This window comes from Lutra lutra, chromosome 10, assembly GCF_902655055.1.
Source record: "Lutra lutra chromosome 10, mLutLut1.2, whole genome shotgun sequence".
Classification (NCBI taxonomy): domain Eukaryota; kingdom Metazoa; phylum Chordata; class Mammalia; order Carnivora; family Mustelidae; genus Lutra; species Lutra lutra.
This window is the reverse complement of record NC_062287.1, coordinates 47,174,509-47,194,439: the sequence shown is the minus strand read 5'-3', so window position 1 is coordinate 47,194,439 and position 19,931 is coordinate 47,174,509. Positions and strand designations below refer to the sequence as shown.

General features: G+C 42.1%; 2 protein-coding genes across 12 annotated transcripts in view; both read right to left on the bottom strand.

Moving 5' to 3' along the window:
* The window catches only part of DLG2 (discs large MAGUK scaffold protein 2), a 2,065,329-nt gene that overhangs the window by 227,018 nt on the left and 1,818,380 nt on the right, over positions 1-19,931 (bottom strand). Inside the window, exon 1 of one of the 11 annotated variants that reach the window (XM_047691098.1) lies at positions 11,288-11,369. The exons of the other annotated variants lie outside the window; for them this stretch is intronic. Within the exon in view, the coding sequence (XP_047547054.1) occupies positions 11,288-11,324 (37 nt within the window). The 5' untranslated portion in view covers positions 11,325-11,369. Of the gene's footprint in view, positions 1-11,287; positions 11,370-19,931 lie in introns of those variants that run through there. 11 annotated transcript variants of the gene reach the window in all.
* On the bottom strand, positions 16,855-17,347 carry LOC125078432 (protein CEBPZOS-like). Its single transcript, XM_047691104.1, has one exon. It carries the CDS (start codon positions 17,345-17,347, stop codon positions 17,075-17,077), a length of 273 nt encoding a protein of 90 aa, XP_047547060.1. The 3' UTR covers positions 16,855-17,074.

Here is a 19,931-nt window from a genome sequence, read left to right as displayed (position 1 = left end):
GGGTATTGGATTGATGATTCATCTCTAGAGGATCAGAAAGTGTGGAGTAAGTAAAGTTGCTAGAGTGGACCTGAAAATGTACTATTAGGTCAAATACATGTGAGTCATAAGGGTTTTTCTACTGAAGCCATATATACAGAGCAACTTGATTCCTAAGCAATTAAACAAAACAAATAGTTGGTTGATTTTTTTTTTTTTTGAGATTTTATTTATTTATTTGACAGAGAGAGACACAGCGAGAGAGGGAACAAGCAGGGGGTGTGGGATAGGGAGAAGCAGGCTCCTCACTGAGCAGGGAGCCTGAGGCTGGGCTCCATCCCAGGACCCTGGGATCATGACCTGAGCTGAAGGCAGCTGCTTCACGACTGAGCCACCCAGGTATCCCTTGGTTGATCTTTAAAAAATTAAAAAAAGGAAACACAAATATAACTATACCCAATGGGTATATGCCACATGGAGTTAAATCATTATTAAAGTAGATAATGGATGTTTAAAACCTTAACTTTTTTTTTTTTATTTTTTTATTTTTTCAGCATAACAGTATTCATTATTTTTGCACCACACCCAGTGCTCCATGCAATCTGTGCCCTCTACAATACCCACCACCTGGTGCCCCCAACCTCCCACCCCCCACCCCTTCAAAATTCTCAGATCGTTTTTCAGAGTCCATAGTCTCTCATGGTTCACCTCCCCTTCCAATTTCCCTCAACTCCCTTCTCCTCTCCATCTCCCCTTGTCCTCCATGCTATTTGTTATGCTCCACAAATAAGTGAAACCATATGATAATTGACTCTCTCTGCTTGACTTATTTCACTCAGCATAATCTCTTCCAGTCCCGTCCATGTTGCTACAAAACTTGGGTATTCATCCTTTCTTTCTTTCTTTTTTTTTTTTTTTTTTTTTTTACAGCTTTATAAACATATATTTTTATCCCCAGGGGTACAGGTCTGCGAATCGCCAGGTTTACACACTTCACAACACTCACCATAGCACATACCCTCCTCAATATCCATAACCCCACCCCCTCTCCCAACCCCCTCCCCCCATCAACCTCAGTTTGTTTAGTGAGATTAAGAGTCACTTATGGTTTGTCTCCCTCCCAATCCCATCTTGTTTCATTTACTCTTCTCCTACCCCCTAAAACCTTAACTTTTAATAAATTATCTTCTCATAATACCTTCTTCACCTTTTATCCCTTCCTTATCTTCTTTTCTTCCTATTTCTTCTGCATTCTGCCTACATTTTAGTCCCTTTCTTTCTTCCTCAATTTTATCTCTCCTTTTTCTTAATCTTCACATTTTATTAAACTGATTTTTAGTGTTTTTTATGTTTAGTGTAACTGTATAGTTATATATAAGGAAACAGATACTACTATTGATTAAATAATTTGCCCCAAATCACAGTGGTAGAATTGGAATTCAAACATCAAATCTGGGTGCCGGGGTGGCTCAGTGGGTTAAAGCTCCTGCCTTTGACTCAGGACAGGAGCCCAGTGTCCTGGGATCCAGTCCCATATAGGGCTCTCTGCTCAGTGGGGAGCCTCCTTCCTGCCTCTCTGCCTACTTGTGATCTCTGTCAAATAAATAAATAAAATCTTTAAAAAACAAACAAACAAACAGAACCATTCAATCCATTAAACCCCAGGAGGTATTGAAGTAATATCAGTCAGAAGCCAAACCTTGCTACTAACTTCTCAGTTAGTAAAATGAAGTGGTACTGTAAGGCTGCTGGCTACAGTAAACTCAACAAACAATACCTATCAACACTACAAAAGAATTAGTTAACATACTAACTACTGATAACTACAATTCTAAATCCTCCTTGCCTCTGGGTTCAAGTTGAAGGATCAAATACTCACTAGAATGCTTAGTGTTTTAACAAAGAATCCTCAAACCCACAGGGCACCAAACATTCTATAGACTGAATCGATCATGTCTCCTTCAGCGGCGCTTGGGTGTCTCTCCTGTTGAGTGCCCAACTCTTGGTTTCTGCTGGGGTCATGATCTCATGGGTGGTGTGATAGATGGAGCCCTGTGTGGGGTGGAGGGACTGGCGGCGCTGGGGTTGGACTGTGCTCGGGGCTGGGTCCATGCTCAGTACAGAATCTGCTTGGCATTCTTTCCCTCCTCTTCTTCCTCCTCCTCTGCTCTTTCCCTCCCTTCCACCCCTCTCCCTCTAAAATAAATAAATAAATCTTGGGGCACCTGGGTGGCTCAGTCAGCAGAGCCTCAAATTCTTGGTTTTGGCTCAGGTCATGATCTCATGGGTCGTGAGATCAAGCCCCACTGGGCTCTGTGCTCAGCCAAGAGTCTGTTGAAGATTCTCTCTCCCTCTGACCCTCTCATGAGCTCACTCTCTGTCCTTCTCTTTCAAATAGATAAATTAAATATTTTTTTAAATTTAAGAATAAAATAAATAAATCTTGAAAAAAATAGTGTCTCCTACATGTATGTCCTACTAATGCTAAATGTACATAGGTTGCCCTGTTGACTAAATGTGCATTCATTTAAATTTAATTCAATATATTACTGTATCATTAAGTATTAGCTCTATCAACAAAATCTAAAAATACAACCACTCTCAGGCAGTTGAAGAGAGAGTCCTTGTGTTCAAAAGGTCTGGGAATGACCATGAGTGTAATCATAGTGTTGCCCTCGAAAGAGAGCAGTGAGAGCCGCCCCCTGAGACCTATAGCTTACCTGCCCACCCCTTACACTAACAACCTTCATCCCTGTCTTCTCAATAATTGTCTTCCCTACGGTCCATTCTCCTCACAGAAGAGATAAGTGATTTTTTTTTTCTAGTGGCAATATTGCTCCTGTCACATCTGCTTAAAATCGTTTAACTGGCCCCAGAGCCCTCAGATTAAAGGTCAAACTCCAGCTTGGGTATAAAAAGCGTTCCGTGATCTGGGCCCTCCTTAACAATCCAGACTCCATCACACATGGGTCTCGATTCCAGCCCACTGAACTACTTCCTAAGACAGGCTGAGTGCTCCTTCTTGCTGTCCTACTTTTCTTCTTACTATTCTTCCTTTCTACTCCTCAAGACTAATTCCTCAAAATTTCACAGCCCAGCTTTGACGTTTTTTTCTGGCAAGAGGCTTCTCAGATTGTTTTGTCAAGCTGAGTGAAATGCAGCTTGTAAGACCTCCGCGATTGCACTGCACTGCTACCCCATAATTCGATTCTAAGCTTTGTGAAGGTGCAGACTGTCTGATTGGCCCTCCAATGTCTCTGCCATGCCCGGCACACAGCAGATCCTTAGTGAAGATCTGCTGAATGCATTTTAAAACTCCATGAAAAGAATCCCATCTCCAAAGGCAAAAGCACAGTTTTTGTTTATTTTGTTTGGGTTTTGTTTTTAATTCTCGGCAGAAAAAAACCATGTATCAGTAAATCTATAGTCAGGTCCCCAAGCACAGAGACAAAGAAGTGAGAGTGTAGGTCCTGGGGTCCTTGGCCAGGTCCCTTACTCTCATGTCCTGGCTTTCCCTACCTAACCAGTGGAATTAATACTGCCACTTAGTTTTCTAATTTCTACAAGAACTTCAAGATCCCTTAGGGAGTGTTCTAGAAAACGGATAGCAAAATTTAATGAATACTTCAGTGAGCATTGCTTTAAATGTATTGTTTTTTTTAAATGGAATTTATGTAATAGGTATCGTAGGGGTATATAAACAGCTCAAAGGCTCTTCTAACTGCTCTTCAAAATGCATTCCAAAAAGAATTAGGTCACTGGCATGATTATACCCATTTTGCATATAGGAACCTGAAGACAGGGGTCAGGACTGATTTCCTTTTGAGCATACAAAAGGTTTTGGGAAAGTTATGTTTTCTTTCTCTAATCCCACTTCTTCCCTTTTGCCATTATATGCCATCTTTAATGCTGTGTAGTGTTTTTTTTTAAGTTTATTTATTATTATTATTATTATTATTATTATTATTTTTAGTAATCTCTATACCCATCATGGGGTGCCAACTCACAATTCCAAGATCAAGAGTCTCATGCTCTACTGACTGAGCCAGCCAGACACCCCAGTGTTTGTTATGTTGTGAATCTTTCTTCTTCTACTAGACTTTGAGCTCCTTGAAGGCAGGGTCTACATCTTACTTTCCTTTTTGTCCTCACTGAGGATCTGGAGTTATATAGGCATGCAAAAAATGTTTGGGGAAATGTTTGCCCAACTCAAAAGTTTTCTGCTAACCATGCTCTTAAATTTACTGTTAGAGAAGCATCTCTGTTCTGTGGTTTATTCAAGAAATGTCTCAGCTTCAACAGAAACAAATCTTTTCTGGTGCCCATCACCTCTCTCCCCTTAATTCTACTAATCTGATACTCTGCTTAACCTTTTTCAGTGCAGCGGAGCTCCCATCTTTTCAAGGAAGTGCAGGTTACCTCTCTACATTAGAAAGTCCTAGATTTTTCTTTGAAGCTACAGAAGACGTGATTTGCACAGCCAGCTCCCAACAACACAAACACCAACACAAGTTGACTGATAGCAATTGCCAGGATTTTAAATTTAAATATCTCATCCAATGAGTTTAATTTTTGCTTTCCACTTTCACATATTTTTCAGATAAGTAACTCCTCAATATTAATGCAGATGTGAATCTCTCTGCAGATGAATGGGCCACTGCCACATCTTAAGGCTGAGAGAGAAAGAGAGAGGGGAGTAGCTGATGGTGTTAAGGGGGCTTAGTGACATGGTTCTATAGTAACAGGAATGGGTAGAGAGGGAAAACAAAAATAAAAACAAAAGCAACTATTCAATTAGTCCAGATGGAAAAAAACAGCCCATAAGCTAATTGATTATAGCTATCATGACAGCTGATTATAGTCTCTGCCTGTAAAAACACAGGGCTAAAAAAAAAAAAAAAAAAAAGCACACAAAAAGAATGCACTGCCTTTCATTAGTTTGTTGGTGAAATGCCTTCCTAACAGATGAGGCAAAGCAATCCAGCCCTTCTGTGGTAGCAAACAAAGTTAACCCACGATGTGCCACTTGTAGTGGGAGGTCGGGTCTGCTGAGCCCAGAGTTAGGCAGTCTTTCCGACTGCTGCGGTCCGGAATGCCCTGGGAGCCAAAAGCTCCAACACACTGCTTGTGCAAAGGCAGAGTCTTTCGGATACATCTTTTCTGTGCCCACAAATGATAAGACTATTACAGCTACTCATCCACTGTCAAGCGAACAATCTGCAGCCAGGTGTTTCTTTTCTTTTCTTTTTTTTTTTTTAAGATTTTCATTTATTTACTTGACAGAGAGAGACACAGTGAGAAAGAGAGCAGGGGGAGTAGGAGAGCGAGAAGCAGCCCTCCTGCTGATCAGGGAGCCCAATGTGGGGCTGGAACCCAGGACCCTGGGATCACAAGGTAAGCCAAGGCAGATGCTTAATAACTGAGCCACCCAGGCACCCCCAGAAGTTTCTTTAGGATCGAAGATGATTTGGCCCCAGACTGGCTCCCCTCCATCCCCCTTGACTGCTGGTGGCCTATTCTGCTCAAGGGATTACAAAGTCCTGGATTTTGTGCCCCTGGGAGAACAGCTGAATCCTCAGTTGCAAATTACAATGCAATACACTGAACTTCTTGCTATCAATCCAAGGGGCCCAGAGGAAAGGGCAGCTTACTCAGCTCTTGGGCAGCTGGGGATGGGGAAGTCTTCTCAGAGCAGGTCTTAGAACGGGCTTCTAAGAGGCTTAGAGTCTCTCAGACATGTGTAGAACACTTAGCATAGGACCTAACAAATAACAGATATTCAAATAAACATTTTGTTATTTATGAAAGTAATACTATTACTTTTAATTGGGAAGTTCCAGCAGGAAAACAATATGCATGAAGACCTTCAGAAGTATCATATGCTGAAAAAAAGGAACAGTTCTCCATGGCTAGAAGATCGGGGTGGGGGGGCGGTGACAATGGAATTCTCATTTTAGCAAGAGGGCATTGTTGACAGAGTGGAGTGGAACGGAGGCTTCAGAGAAGGAGGTGAAATCAAGGAGGCCAATTAGGCAACAGTTATAAAAGTTCAGTCAGGAGGAGGGGACAGTGCTGAAGAACTGTTGCCCTGGGGTAAAACGGATCCACAGCCACCAAGTTCTGACACACCACAAGGCCAGCCTGCAGCTCCCAGGCCATGCTAGTCCCCAGGCAAGAGGTCACATTCACGGCCAGCCAACTGCAGGCAGAGCTCGTTTTGATCTCAGACCAGCACCCACGGGCACTAGAACAGCAGTTCTCAGCTCTGCCGGCACCTCACCCAGGAAACATTTTTATAAGCAGGTGCCTCATCTCTACTCCACATATACTGAGGCAAAATCCCTGGGAGGATCTACACTCTTTTAAGTGACACACAGCCAAAACCCAGAGCCACTGCCCAGTCAGCAGTCAAGTGTAACAGTGACTTAGTGCTTCTCTCAAAAAGTCTCCAAGTGTCTGCATAATGGTTGTGAGGATGCAGGGTAACCTGATGGGGATACCCCCGCGGCCACCTACTCATTCCAGGAGAGGCTGTCCTGGGACCAGAGGAGCAAGCAGGGCCCTACCACTGTGTGACTCGAGCATCTTGTTCTTAAAAGCTTTGAAGAGGCTTCTGAACATACCCAAAAGACATATTCCAAAAGAATTTAGGGGTCTGACTCTGCAAGGGCAGGATAGAATACAGATTCCCAACCAGCAACTGACAATCAATAAGGAGGCAGGAGAAAACACAGGTCTTAGTCTTTGGGCTCTAACGGACAGGCTGGGTAACTTCTGTCACATTCCATCTGTATTGTACCCTCAGACCCTGCACCCTGTGGACAAGACGGTCTTATTGAAATGAATAACGTCCACCAGAATTGTGTCTCAGTAACTAAAATCATTCCTGGTTCCCAAGATCTTACTCCACAAAAGATCCTACTTTAAATGTGTCCTAATATGTTCAGGACTCTCAGAAACCCTGGGAGATAATTACTACAGTCTACAGAAAGAGAAGTGAGTTTTGGAGAGCCTAGATAGCTTGGGAAAGATCACTGAAGTAGGAAGTAGCAGAACCAGCACTGAACCCAGATCAGAAAAGACCAGTGCTGGTAACCACCACTGTTTCTGCTTATCTGTGTCCAGAATTCATAGCCCATGTGAGAATGTAAACTCCCTGAGATCGAAGGCTAGGATTACCTTTGAGTCCCTCTCCCAGGTCTCCTCCACTTTTTTGTCAATTAGCAGATTTTAGGATTTTCTTGATTATTGGATTTTAGTGAGATAAGAAGGCCAGAGAAGTTCTACTGACACAAGACCGTTCTCTCCTGCTGCCTAAGTCTCAGCACCCTAGTGAAGGCTGGACTCACAAGGCCTCTGAAGGGGCGTCTGGGTGGCTCAGGACTCACAAGGCCTCTGAAGGGGCGTCTGGGTGGCTCAGTTGGCTAAGCGTCGAACTCTCGGTTTCAATTCAAGTGATGATCTCATAGGTTGTGGGACTGAGCCCCTTGCTGGCTTCTCTCTCTGTGGGGAGTCTGCTTAAAAGAGTCTCTCCCTCTGACCTTCCCTCCACCCACATGCTTTAAAGTCAATCTTAAAAAAAAAAAAAAAAAAATCCTCCTTTGCAAAATGCTGATCCCTCCCTTCCAGGTAAAGAAAGAACCCTGGGAGCCTGAGATTCCGTTCCACATTTACAGTGTCAATCTGTTGATCAGATTAGTCCATTTTAGAACTGAGGTTGGGTACTCAAGGAGAAGTGTGATTTAAAAAAGGTAGCTAGGAGATGGGCATTTATTTTTTTTATTTTTTATTAAGAGATTTATTTATTTGAGAGAGAGTGAGCACCAGAGGGAGAGGCACAGGGAGAGGGAATCTCCAGCAGACTCCATGCTAAGCACAGAGCCAGACGTGAGATTGACACCTGAGCTAAAAATAAGAGTTGGGTGTTCAACCGACTGCGTTACCCAGGCGCCCCAAGGAGCTGGACCTTTAGCCCAAGAGGCATGAGGCTCAGAGTTCAAGGACTTATTTGAAGCCAGCTTTTAGCAGACTTGCATTTACCTGCTACTGTGAACATATTATACAGGAAGGAGGCGATGGAGCAGAGCCGCAAGCAAGGATGTTAGGACACTGAGACTGCAGAACAAGGTCAGTGTAACTGCCTGAGCCCATGCATTCATTCAATAAACATTTATTATTGAGCAACTAACAGCAGTTTTGCATTTGCATGGTTTCAAAATGCCCAGTTTTCCATTAGTATGGTTTAATTAAGTAAGACCTGTTCCCTAACAACATAATTCAAATTTTGATTATCGTGGTATATTAACTGTGGGTGAATAAAGTGAAAACTTGCTCCGGTCCACAAATCACTATGTAGTAACAGATGCATACCACCATCGGTGACCTACCATGTCACTTCTCTCAAAGTATGTCGGTCATGGGTCACCGCACACCTGTTGTTCCGTTCACACACAGACAGCAAAACATATAGTCATTTTGCTTCCCTGTGTCCTAGTAATAAACACACAGACATTTTCCCAAAATGGATAACTGAAAGAGGGAATTTGCCAACAAAGATGAGGGCGCAGCATACAAAGAGAAAGTGAAATTCACATGGAACAGTGGAATTACAGAAGATACAGCTAACAGCAGGCAGTCCGCACTGCCGCCTTTGAGAAAGGACAGATATGCAGCCAGAGGAACCTCGTAAGGGCACACTTCAGAATGTAAGGTGGAAAGTGGTTGGGACGAAAAAGGATGAAGACGTTTCAGAGGGAAAACTTCACATCAAAGGAACTTTCAGAGATATTTTATAACATCGAATGTGAAAAGGATGAAAAGTTGAAAGCTGACTCAGAATTAGAAAAACATAGGACACTTTGCCATGGCAGAGAAAAGATGCTTGCTCCGTTATCGTGTTCTATGAGCAGCAAGAAGAAAAAGGCAAGCGCTATTCGAACGACTCTTTTTTGCAAAGAAATCAAACACTTTAATTTTCAACATTTCTAATACTTCAAATAACACCCTACTGAACAAACATTTGTTTTACTTCCCCCCCCCCATTTTTGTAACCAACAAAAAGAGTTTTTAATACTTTGAAAAAAAACTTAAGAGGTCACAATGATAGTTTTCACCATTGATCATTATTAAGATGTCATGTTGACGGTCTCACACTACCATGCCGAGCAAAGACTGCCTGAATTAGGTACCAGGCATCACAAACCACAGTCCTTGGGGCACCTGGGTGGCTCAGTGGGTTAAAGCCTCTGCCTTCAGCTCGGGTCATGATCCCATGGTCCTGGGATCCAGCCCCACGTTGGGCTCTCTGCTCAGCAGGGAACCTGCTTTCTCCTCTGTCTCTGCCTGCCTCTCTGCCTACTCATGATCTCTGTCAAATAAATAAATAAGTAAAATATTTAAAAAAAAAAAAAAACAAAAAACAAAAAAGCCCCACCACAGCCCTTATTTTCTGGGTGGTCTTACAGCAAACAACTTAATTCTAAAAAACCTGCAATCAACTGTTCTACCCTTAATGGGGGTGCTAGCCTAGCTCAGAGCACCCAAAAGGAATTTAGAAGAATTGTGGAAGGCAGATTTGGTTGGGGGGGTGTGGGGGATGGAGAGAATAAAGTAACAAAGACCGTGCTGACTAGGGAAGCCCAACATCTGAAGAGAATGCAAATCTTCCAGCCCAGCAAGTCTACTTCCTCACCCCAGAGGCAGCAGGGAGGAGTGACTCTGGGCTGGTTTTTAAACTGGGTGCTAACAGCCCAGTTGTACTGCCAGATACAGATTAACTGCCATCAGAATGCAGACCTACAGGTTAAGGTTCCTTTTCAAAAATAACACCGAAACTGGAAAAGCTAACAAATACGGCTCTCAGCCATCTTGTGTGCATAAAGTTTCTTAAAACTAGTGCAAAGTGTTTGAATGCGAATCTCTCTGTCCTCAAAGTCCAGACATGCAAAGTGGCATCTGGTGCTGTGAAAATGTGTGTTCGTAAGGAAATCAAGTCATGGTAGCATAGGAAATGAGGCATTCAGCTTCATGCTCTGGCTGTGATTTTTTAAGTCCAAAACATAGATTATGTTGGGTTCCCAACAAAAGATAGGTTTGAATTTTTTATTTATGGCCCCTGCCAAGGAAGGTGTGGGTCTATGTGATAGGCTTGTGGCTGCACCTAGGAACACAGACGTTAGGACGCAGAAGGCCCCTTAGGATTCATCTTGTCCAACCTCTGCATTTAAAACATCAACAACAACAACAACAACAATGAATTTCATCTAGGGATGCCAACTGTCTAGCTCCACAGTCAGATTCCTGCTTTACAACAACAGCTCACATTTACTGAGTATCTGCTGTGTGCTAGCTTTACATACGAAGCATTAGGTCTTAAAATCCTTATAGATCCAGGAAATAGTTACTATTATTACCATTGATTTTGCAGCTGTGGAAACAGGCTTACGTTACTCAGATAATCTAAGCTAACCACAAAGGTTAGAAATCCTGCTTAGAAATCAAGCAGGATGATTTGAGCTGACATTCTTAGCTACTAAGCTAAAGATTGTTAACAAATAACATGTACCCCCACCCCCCAAATAAGGCAACCATGGTCTTTGTCCCTTAGAAGGTCCTGGAGTGCAGCTTTCCACATGCAACTACTAAACTTTAAACAACCTTATTAAATTAGTAATATAACTCCATTTTTACAGATGATAAAACTGAAGGCACCAAGTTCAGTGGTTTCCCAAGGCTGTATAGTTTGTGATTGGTGAGAGGAGAGTTCAACCCCAAAGTCTATTGGCTCTTTCAGACATGTACCAACCTACCTCCCTGCGTTCCAACTGCACTTTGCCTCGGCAGGCTCTAGCTATTTCAACAGAATGTGTATACATTCATTATCTGATCTGAAATCAGTGTGGATCCAGGCATTTCTGGAACCCATTTAGATCAGCAGCAAGAAATTCACTTTCCTCAATTTCTGTCTGTGAGACACAGTAGCAAGAGTCTGGCAGTTCACATGAGACAGACTTACTAGGAGGTGACCAGTGATTAATTAAGCTCGTGACGTGTGGGTTTGCGGCTGCACTGACAGGGAGGAAGGGAAGATAAACTGCATGCGGTTCCTTTAGACCACGGAGAGCAGCAGATAGGAAAACAGAGCAGCCTTAAGACGTCTGCAAGCAGTGGGTGCTGAGAAGTGGCAGGCACTGCTGATCTAGGAAGGGAAAGAGAGGGGAACCTGCCCTCCTCTTTTCCTTTTAATGGCCCCGACTCCCCACGGGCCTGTCAAGAGAAATGGGTCTGAGAAAAGTAGCATGATTCTCACCGCAGCTCCTTAGCCAGTTTCCAGAGGTTTCCAGCATAGCAGGGAGCTGCTTCCCAACTTCAGCTCTGCTCCCCTCCTCCGGGTCAGGCTGAGTAGTACCGGGGTCTAACTCCGCCCTCCCAGCACACACTCCTGCGGATCTTGAGTTGTGGCCAAAGCCTCTTCGGAGTGAGGCAGGTGGGGCCACCTTCTCAGCCTACTGGCAGAGCTTGTTTGAGATGCTTTGCAACACAAAAGGGCCAATTTAAGAGATGGGATGACTTTCTCCAGGCCGTCCTTTTAAAGCAGTAACGAGGCACTTTCCAGATGTTTTCCCTCAGCTTTTTCTTTCTCTTCTCAGCTGACTAGACCTTAGCCCTGGAAAAGCGGGGGAGGCGGTTGCCTGCCGGGGGAGCCTGGTGAAGGGAGGCTGGAAGACTTCTCACCACCGATCCCGACCCCCACTCTAGTGAGCTGCTGGTGTTTGAAATGCCACCACGGAAGTGTTGGTCTGGTATCTTCTTTTAAAATGTAGAAGAGAGTAAACAAAGTTCTTTGCTTAGGTGCAGTCTTAGGTCAGCAGGCAGGAGTCTGCCGGCTCCCCTGGGTCAGGAAATGCCTGCTTCAGTGAGCCTTTAGGTGGAAAGAGAGGGTTTAAGGAAGCAAATTCACCCTCTACCTCTTTGTGTGGCAACACCAACTCAAGAAACGAGGTCCCTCCAATCTGAGAACTCAACCCCTTTTCGCATTCTGTTTTAACTGAAAAAAGTCCTAATGCTAACTAAGCAGATCTTGATGTTGAAAGTTTTTCTTTTCAAAGTTTTCTGAACTTTGGAAATCGGGATAATTTTTATTCTAACCTAGAAGTGTTTTTCAAATGTGCTTAATGACTTAATTTTTATATATGTTGCAATTTCCTTTTTGTTTGGGTATTTTATAGGTACAGGATATAAATGTGAAGCCACAGTGCAGATATTGCTGTTCATGTATTGATTGATTGAGCGTTGCTAAGTGGAGCCCAGACGCTTAAATTTCCTCTCCGACTACTGATCATTATTGCAGTTCAGTTTAGTATGGCGCCGTTCCCCTACCCTGTCTGTTTCTCCCTCAGTCAGCCGTGTGGTGGCCATGGAAACCACCTACTATTTTTCCCTGTCATTGCCTATGGCAAACTTAAAGTGCCCAAGCTAGAAAATCCAATGATGATTTTAAAAACCCAAATAAGAATCAATCAAGCTCACCTAAGATGGGGAGGCATTTCAGTGTAAATGTTTAATTTAAAAAACCTGCTGTACGTGTATTCATCAGAAAAAATTATCACTAGGAAAACAGAACTGAGGGGTTGAATCTGCTCAATTGCTTGAAGATCTAAAAGATGTTCAAAGTGGTTTTCGGGGATAAAATGGAATTATCACTAACACTTTTAAGAAGTCTTGACAGAACGGCTACCCCGGCGGGCTTGAAAGCTGTGAGAGTCTCAGAGGTTTTAGGTTGGGTCATGAAACTAAACAGGGTCCACTTAAATCACACCTATGGGCCTTTATCAGTGTGGATTTCTCCCCCTCCACATACAAAAACATTTGGAAGAAAAGTCGAAAATAAATGAATGTTCTTTAAGAGCAGTATTCTCCTGGGGTGCCTGGGTGGCTCAGTGGATTAAAACCTCTGCCTTCGGCTCAGGTCATGATCCCAGGATCCTGGGATGGAGGCCTGCATCAGGCTCTTTGCTCAAAGGGGAGCCTGCTTCCTTCTCTCTCTGCCTCCCTTTGATCTCTGTCAAATAAATAACTAAAATCTAAAAAAAAAAAAATTTAAATTAAAAAAAAAAAGAGCAGTATTCTTCTGATTTATTTTACAATTAGCTGTTGAACCTGCCAATCACAGTTCTGTAGGACAAGGGAGCAAGCTGAAATCAGGAGTCCCTGAGGCAGGAGCTGAGAGTCTAAGCAGGAAGACAGATAATCAATGAAACCTCCCAGAAGGATGAGAGCTGAACAATCACAGATCATGTCTCTATTAAGTACAAGTATTTGACCACCATTTTGAAGTCAGTCAGTCACAAGTGGGAGCTGATCCCTAGAGCAAGTGATTATTGAGGATCCTGGCAGACATCACATCGGTCTTAAAAGAGTGCGTTGAGCAGTTTTCATCAAGAATCCTCTTTCTCTGTCTCCAAGCATCTTGAAACTACTGCCCCTTTGGCTTCTCGAAAAAGACAGTAATGACACCTGAGATGAAAATTCTCTTCATGCCCACAAATGCCAGTCTTATCTCAGACCAGCGTTTTCTCTCTTCCCAATTACCCACATGGACAGAAGATAATCGCAAAACAGGTCTCCCACCATGGTGAAGTGATTCTACTCTTTCTAGTAGAGAAATTTGGGTTTGTAAGTACCAAGACCCTCCATTTCCTCTGCTCAGTGAAGTTGAGATTCCATGTTCAAATTGGCAGTCTTATTTTCACAGCTTCTACATAGACAATCTCACTGAACCTGACCAATAAATCTACTCATTCCCAGGTTGAGATTGCTGGGGGACAGGTTTTGAGTGTAATGCTGATTAGTAAGCCACCCAGGACCCTATGCACAGATGGGAGGGACCCAAGGACTAACTTGAGTGTCATTCACAGGCATCACCAGCTGGTCCTTCCCCACCCCCCGCCTTCCACTCGCACTACCCTGGGCTAATGTGGAGTGCAGTCATGAGGTTTATAGGCACACTAATACAACAGGATGCTTTTTTACTGTAGCAATGCAAACACTGACATGTGGAAGGCCTGGAATTCTCATCGCCATTTGCTTCTTTTTGCCCCTCTGCTGGCTGCTTCTTCCTCCCCAGAACTCCCAAGATTTCTCTATGGCTTTTCCAAAGCTCCCAGATTCCTCTGCTACTCAAAAGTCTTTCTGATTCTAGTGTCTTCCATGCGAAATAGAAAAAAGGGTGAGGGGACTGGGGTGAAAGACTATCAAATTTGGAATTTGATTTAAAACTTAAAACTGAGACTTGGTTTTATTCCCAACTTGGGCAGATGCAGGTGGATGATTTTAGCCAAATCACTCTTTAGTTTTTCAGCTGTCAAACTGCATATTTAATGAGATCAAATAAGAGGAAGTGCTCTGGAAAGTGAAAAATGGCAGATGCCACAGAACTATTATGTGATAGTTGAAGTCATACCATAGTTTCGAGAAAGTTTCAGACAAAAATCATGGATTTAGCAGGCATAAAGTCTTTGCTTAATGGCATCACGGTTTTCCTAATAATCTAAGCTAAAATCTTCATCCTCAAACCTTGATTCCACATCTAACCAAGACACCCACAAACGCCATCAATTGATGAGAGAAATCCCATCAATTCTACCTCTAAAGCATCTCTGTAGTTTGTAAATCCTTCTTTGTTGCCGCCATTGGCATGAATGAAGCTCTCTCCAACTGGGTCCCTCCCCTCTAATCTCACCTTCCCTCCAAGCATTAGATAAACTAGCTGTCAGAGAACTCTTCATAAAATGGCCACCTGATGTTGTCTCTTCTCTTAAAATCTTTTGCAGACTCCTCATCAACTACAGCATGGAGCCTATATTTTTAGTGAAGCATGTTACTGCTTCACAAGCTTGTTCTTCTGTTAGCCTCTCTTTTCACTGTCTTCTTCCATGAAAATTCGTGACTTTGCACAGAAAGCTCTTTCTTCCCTTCCATCCACTCACTTCATACATTCTTCTAAGGCACATTCAAACACTGCTGCCTCTGGGAATCTTCCTGAACTTCACAGATGGAGTTAATGACAAACCTGCTCTTTCTGCCTATGTCTTATTGCAGAATTTCTCATATCACCCTCTAATATTTTAGATCCTTCTTCACCTGAAGTTACCACTGGTATGACCCAAGGCAGCATTTCTGATGGCCTGGCTTTACTAAAACACGAAGGACAGCACAAATCCCTGGGCACATCTGACTGCTCTGAGGCAAGAGCCAAACCTACCTTGCTTTCGGTAACGGCCTATGTCATAATGGCAACACCCTTGGTTTAAGCCTGAATCACAGACTCCTCCTCTATGAAAGAGATTTAGTTCCTGGAAACCCATTCTTCCACTTGAATGAACTTAAACCTGAAGGGAATGGGGACTTCAGAGCCTGTGTATCAGTGATGGCAAAGTAGTAATTTACAGTTACTTGCCCAGGAATAAATTAAGGTTGGTAGAATGTTGTTGCCTTCATTTCCATTCTTTCTTTCTATAATGCAGGAGTGATCGTTGTGACTTGCAGGTAGGTAGCTTCTAAGGTACTCTACCATGAACATCTCTGAATAAAGTATTTTAGACAGGGCTAGGTTAGGAACAGTTCCATCCACGAGAGAGGTATGTACATCTATAGTACATACTAGAGGTATGTACATCATTCTTTTTTTTTTTATTTTTTTTTAAAGATTTTATTTATTTATTTGACAGAGAGAGATCACAAGCAGATGGAGAGGCAGGCAGAGAAAGAGAGAGAGGGAAGCAGGCTCCCTGCTGAGCAGAGAGCCCGATGCGGGCCTCGATCCCGATCCCAGGACCCTGAGATCATGACCTGAGCCGAAGGCAGCGGCTTAACCCACTGAGCCACCCAGGCGCCCTATGTACATCATTCTTACAGATCAAGTTAGAAGGCTCAAATTTTTTGCCCTAGTCTTATTCACTCAGTGCCATAAAGGGTAGTATTAAAAGTTATTCTGCAAATGATTCTAAATGCAAAGTCTGTTGCTACATAGTTTCCACTCAGATCCAAAGCCAAAAAGGGGAAAGGGGACCTTAAGTGGCAGAAGTTTCCAGTGGCACTTAAGTGACAATGAATGAATCAACAAAAGAGGTGGGTGGAGTTTTCCAAACACGTGTCAAACAATAACAACCTCTGAGTTGGGATAGCCCAAGCTTTCCTAAAAAAGAAACATCCCAAAACTCCCCAGGTTAATCATACCTGGTCATAAAGGAATTATGCTTCCTCAGCCCCTGAGGCCTAGCACTGACACCCTGGGACCTGGGGACAGATTATGTTTAGCAGGAATTGCCAAAACTGACTATAAATCATATCACTTTGCCTTAAGTTCTCCAAACCAGCCTAACCAGTCTTCACTATCCTCTGTGAGCTCAAAAAAATACCAGATCGCCACTCTCAGTGCTGCTGATAAGGAACTCAGCGGTAGGCAATTAGATGGAACTTCCAGGCTTTTAGACTTCATTCTGGATAAAGTAAAATCAGCAGACTTTATACACCTTAGTGATCAGATGCTTTACAGTGAAGCTGTATTGCCCATTTCTACACAGATTCATTAACCGCTAAATGAACACCTGACCATTCAAATATATCTTCATTTAAGAAGAGAGAGCATGATACTTTATATACCATAATGTCAAATCAGAAACCATGCAACTTGTATGAGACAATTAAATAGCTTCATAGAACCAAAAATAAAACAAAACTAACTTTTTTCTTTAAATCATAGAAACAATGCAAATTTATTATGGAAAAAGATTTTTTAAAGAAACAAATATTTGAACAAAATAGATATTACCATCTGAAGCCAATCATTGTATTTTAGTGATTTCCTTCCATGAATTTTTTTTTCCTTTCTTCTACTAGTCTTTTATTTGTTAAACAGTAATCTTTAACAATAAATGCCAAAGGAAAGCAACAAACAAAAGCAGGGATTTGCATAATAGATGGGAAATGACTGTGAGCCATGGCAGACCAGAAGTTTCTGTTTTCTTCTGTGGGGCCAGGAGTCCACAATGTGGTGTGCTCATCTTTCTTTTCCCCCACAAAGGTCAGAAACAGCTTAGATGGGAGGCTGAACGCGATGACTGGTCCTAATTTTTCTATTCAACCATTTTTCTTGATCTTGCTCTCTGACTCCATACATTCCAGACTGTTCAATGGATTTGTAATAAACTTCCAAGATGAAGGGAAATTTCTTGCTCATCATTTGCCTGAAATCTTGGCTTGTGTTCATCTTATTAAATAAAAAATATGCTCCAAAAACGCCCAAGAGTTCAGCTACTAAAACTCCTTTAAAGATCTTCTTAGCCACTGGTTCCATAGTACGGGCCATCATATAATCAACAGGCAGGTGAGTGGGTGGGGAGAACTGTTTTGCTGTTTACGACGCTGTACCTGAGGAGCTGGCACACCACCTTCCATGAATTTTTTTTAAAGAAAGCTGAGGTCATACCGTACACAAAAAAATTTGCACTTTACTATTGCATTTTCTATAACTGCACACATTTTCCTATGTTCTAAAAGCTCTTTGTCTAGAGCATTTTAATGATTCCTTAAAACTTTAGTGAAGACGTGTAGTATAAATTATTTAACCATTTTCTCTTTGTTGAAAGTTTATGACATAATATTTCAACATTTAAGACTGGATACTTAAGCTATTACATTTATGATATTGCCAAATAATTCAGATGACTAAACAGACATTAGCAAGGGTCAGAAACACTTACATAATAGTCATTATGTATAAACTAGTAGTTACGAGTGTATTCGTTGGAGTTAGCATACTGTGACTTCACAGTCTAGTTCTGTCTCATCTAGGTGCTGTCTCCATTTTCTTACCCAATAAATGAGAAAAAAGAATGTACCACCTGATAGAGTTGTCATTAAATTAGTGTCTTAAAAGCACTTAGCCTAGCATCTGCCACACAACAGTCAATAAATTTTAGCTATTTAAAACCAATTACTGATGTTATTAGTACTTTGTTATTATTTGATACTTACTATTAGTAATTATTATTACAAGTAACTTGTTATTATTATTTACAATTTGACTTTGCTGTGGCAATGTTGTCAGAAGAGACCAAATAGCACTTACTGAGTAATTTAGATCTAAGTGATTATTTTTTTAAAAGATTTTATTTATTTGACAGAGAGAGATCACAAGTAGGCACAGAGAGAGAGAGAGTAGAGAGAGAGAGAGAGAGAGAGGAGGAAGCAGGCTTCCTGCCGAGCAGAGAGCCCAATGCGGGACTTGATGCCAGAACTCTGAGATCATGACCTGAGCCGAAGGCAGAGGCTTAACCCACTGAGCCACCCAGGCGCCCAATCTAAGTGATTCTTTAAAGATGCATTCATTTAAGGAAAAAGTCATTTTGTATTTTGGGATGTGATTCCAGAAGGCAGGGACAGAAAGCTCTTTTTTGGAAAAGAATCCAGTAATGGTGGGTGAAATCACCATTTAAGCAAAACATACAATCTCGAGGTTGGTAGGGAGCTCAAGGGTAATTCTGTGTAACATCTCCCTCACTCCAACCAAATGCCTGCTGAACTTGGACTATTCTTGATTGTCTCTCACACTGGGCAAATTCTTACTACCATGGTAGGTTTTATACTTCGAAAATCCATTTAATATCGAACCAACAGATGTTTCCTCTAACTTGAACATGTAATACTAAACTCACAGGTAACCCCATACAAGCTTTAACACTGAAATTTGAATACAGTACTATGAAGGGGATCACGAACAAGTTCTAGAGGATTTCTTTTAAAGTTTAAAAGAGATTGGTGACAGCCCAAAGGCAATAAAACCAAGATTGCATTACTCAGACTTTGTGAAAAATTGAAAAGATTTATGTATTCATGATCCTGTGTGCTTGCAAATGGAATAATCTAAAATAAAAGTAAGCTTAATGATTTTTTTCCTCAGGAAAAAAGTGTCTAAAGCTAGAATTCTAAAAAGTCTCCTTTAAAGTTGAGATGGAAGGTTCTTTCATGGTTTCCTGTTTTATCTGGGGAGCAGAATATGGGAGAGGCAGCTGTGGGACAAGTTTTGTCTGCATTTGCAAGCTTGCAGTTCGCCTTCTGAGGGCGTCTCCTTCTCCATAACTGAACCACTTTCTGCAGGAAACCGAATACATAGAAACATTCAGAAACTGACATCAAATACCTTGATAAACAGGGGCTATCAGAGTCACTAAAGCCATCAATAGAACTTAACAAAATTCATCATCTCTCAATATTGTGGATCATAAATAAAGATTTGCATTAGTTATCAGGCATACTTGACTGTCCCATTACTGGAAAAGTGTAGTTTCTTTGCATGAAAATTATCTGACTGTATTTGCTATTATATTTCTATTGGTCATCTCTAGCACAGAAGCTGGCAAGTAGCTGGTCCTCAATAAATGTTCAGTTGGCTTGATGTGGGAAACAAAGGCAGAAGAGATATACTTAAATTTCCTTACTACCTACAGACCATTGACAAGTCCTTGAAATGGGCAGGATGATACTCCTCTAGGGATTCAACTGCCTTGATGTTGACACTTTGCTAAGGGCAAAAGGCAATCCTAGACTAACCTCCCTCCCCTGCCCCCTTAGGATTCTGTAAGACTACTTTAACATATAAAAAGTCTTTTGAAAACTTCCTTTATCTCTACCCCCGCCCCCCAGATACATGTTGGCAATCATCCCCCAAGCATATGGTCCACCATATACATCTGAAGGGTCTCATGATTAAGGTTTTATTAGACGGTAATAAATGACCTTTTCCCAACAACAGCTAGCCTCTCAAGATCCTAGAAACCTTGCTTCCAAAATTCCTTACAGACTTATGCTATCTCTTTAAAGCCTTCCCAATTTGAAGGTATAAAATGGTCCACTCCCCATGACCCCAGTGCAGCTCCTTCTGCCCACGGTTC

Coding starts and splice junctions, on each gene's coding strand:
- LOC125078432 (XM_047691104.1), bottom strand. CDS start 17,347: ATGGCCCGTACTATGGAACCAGTGGCTAAGAAGATCTTTAAAGGAGTT.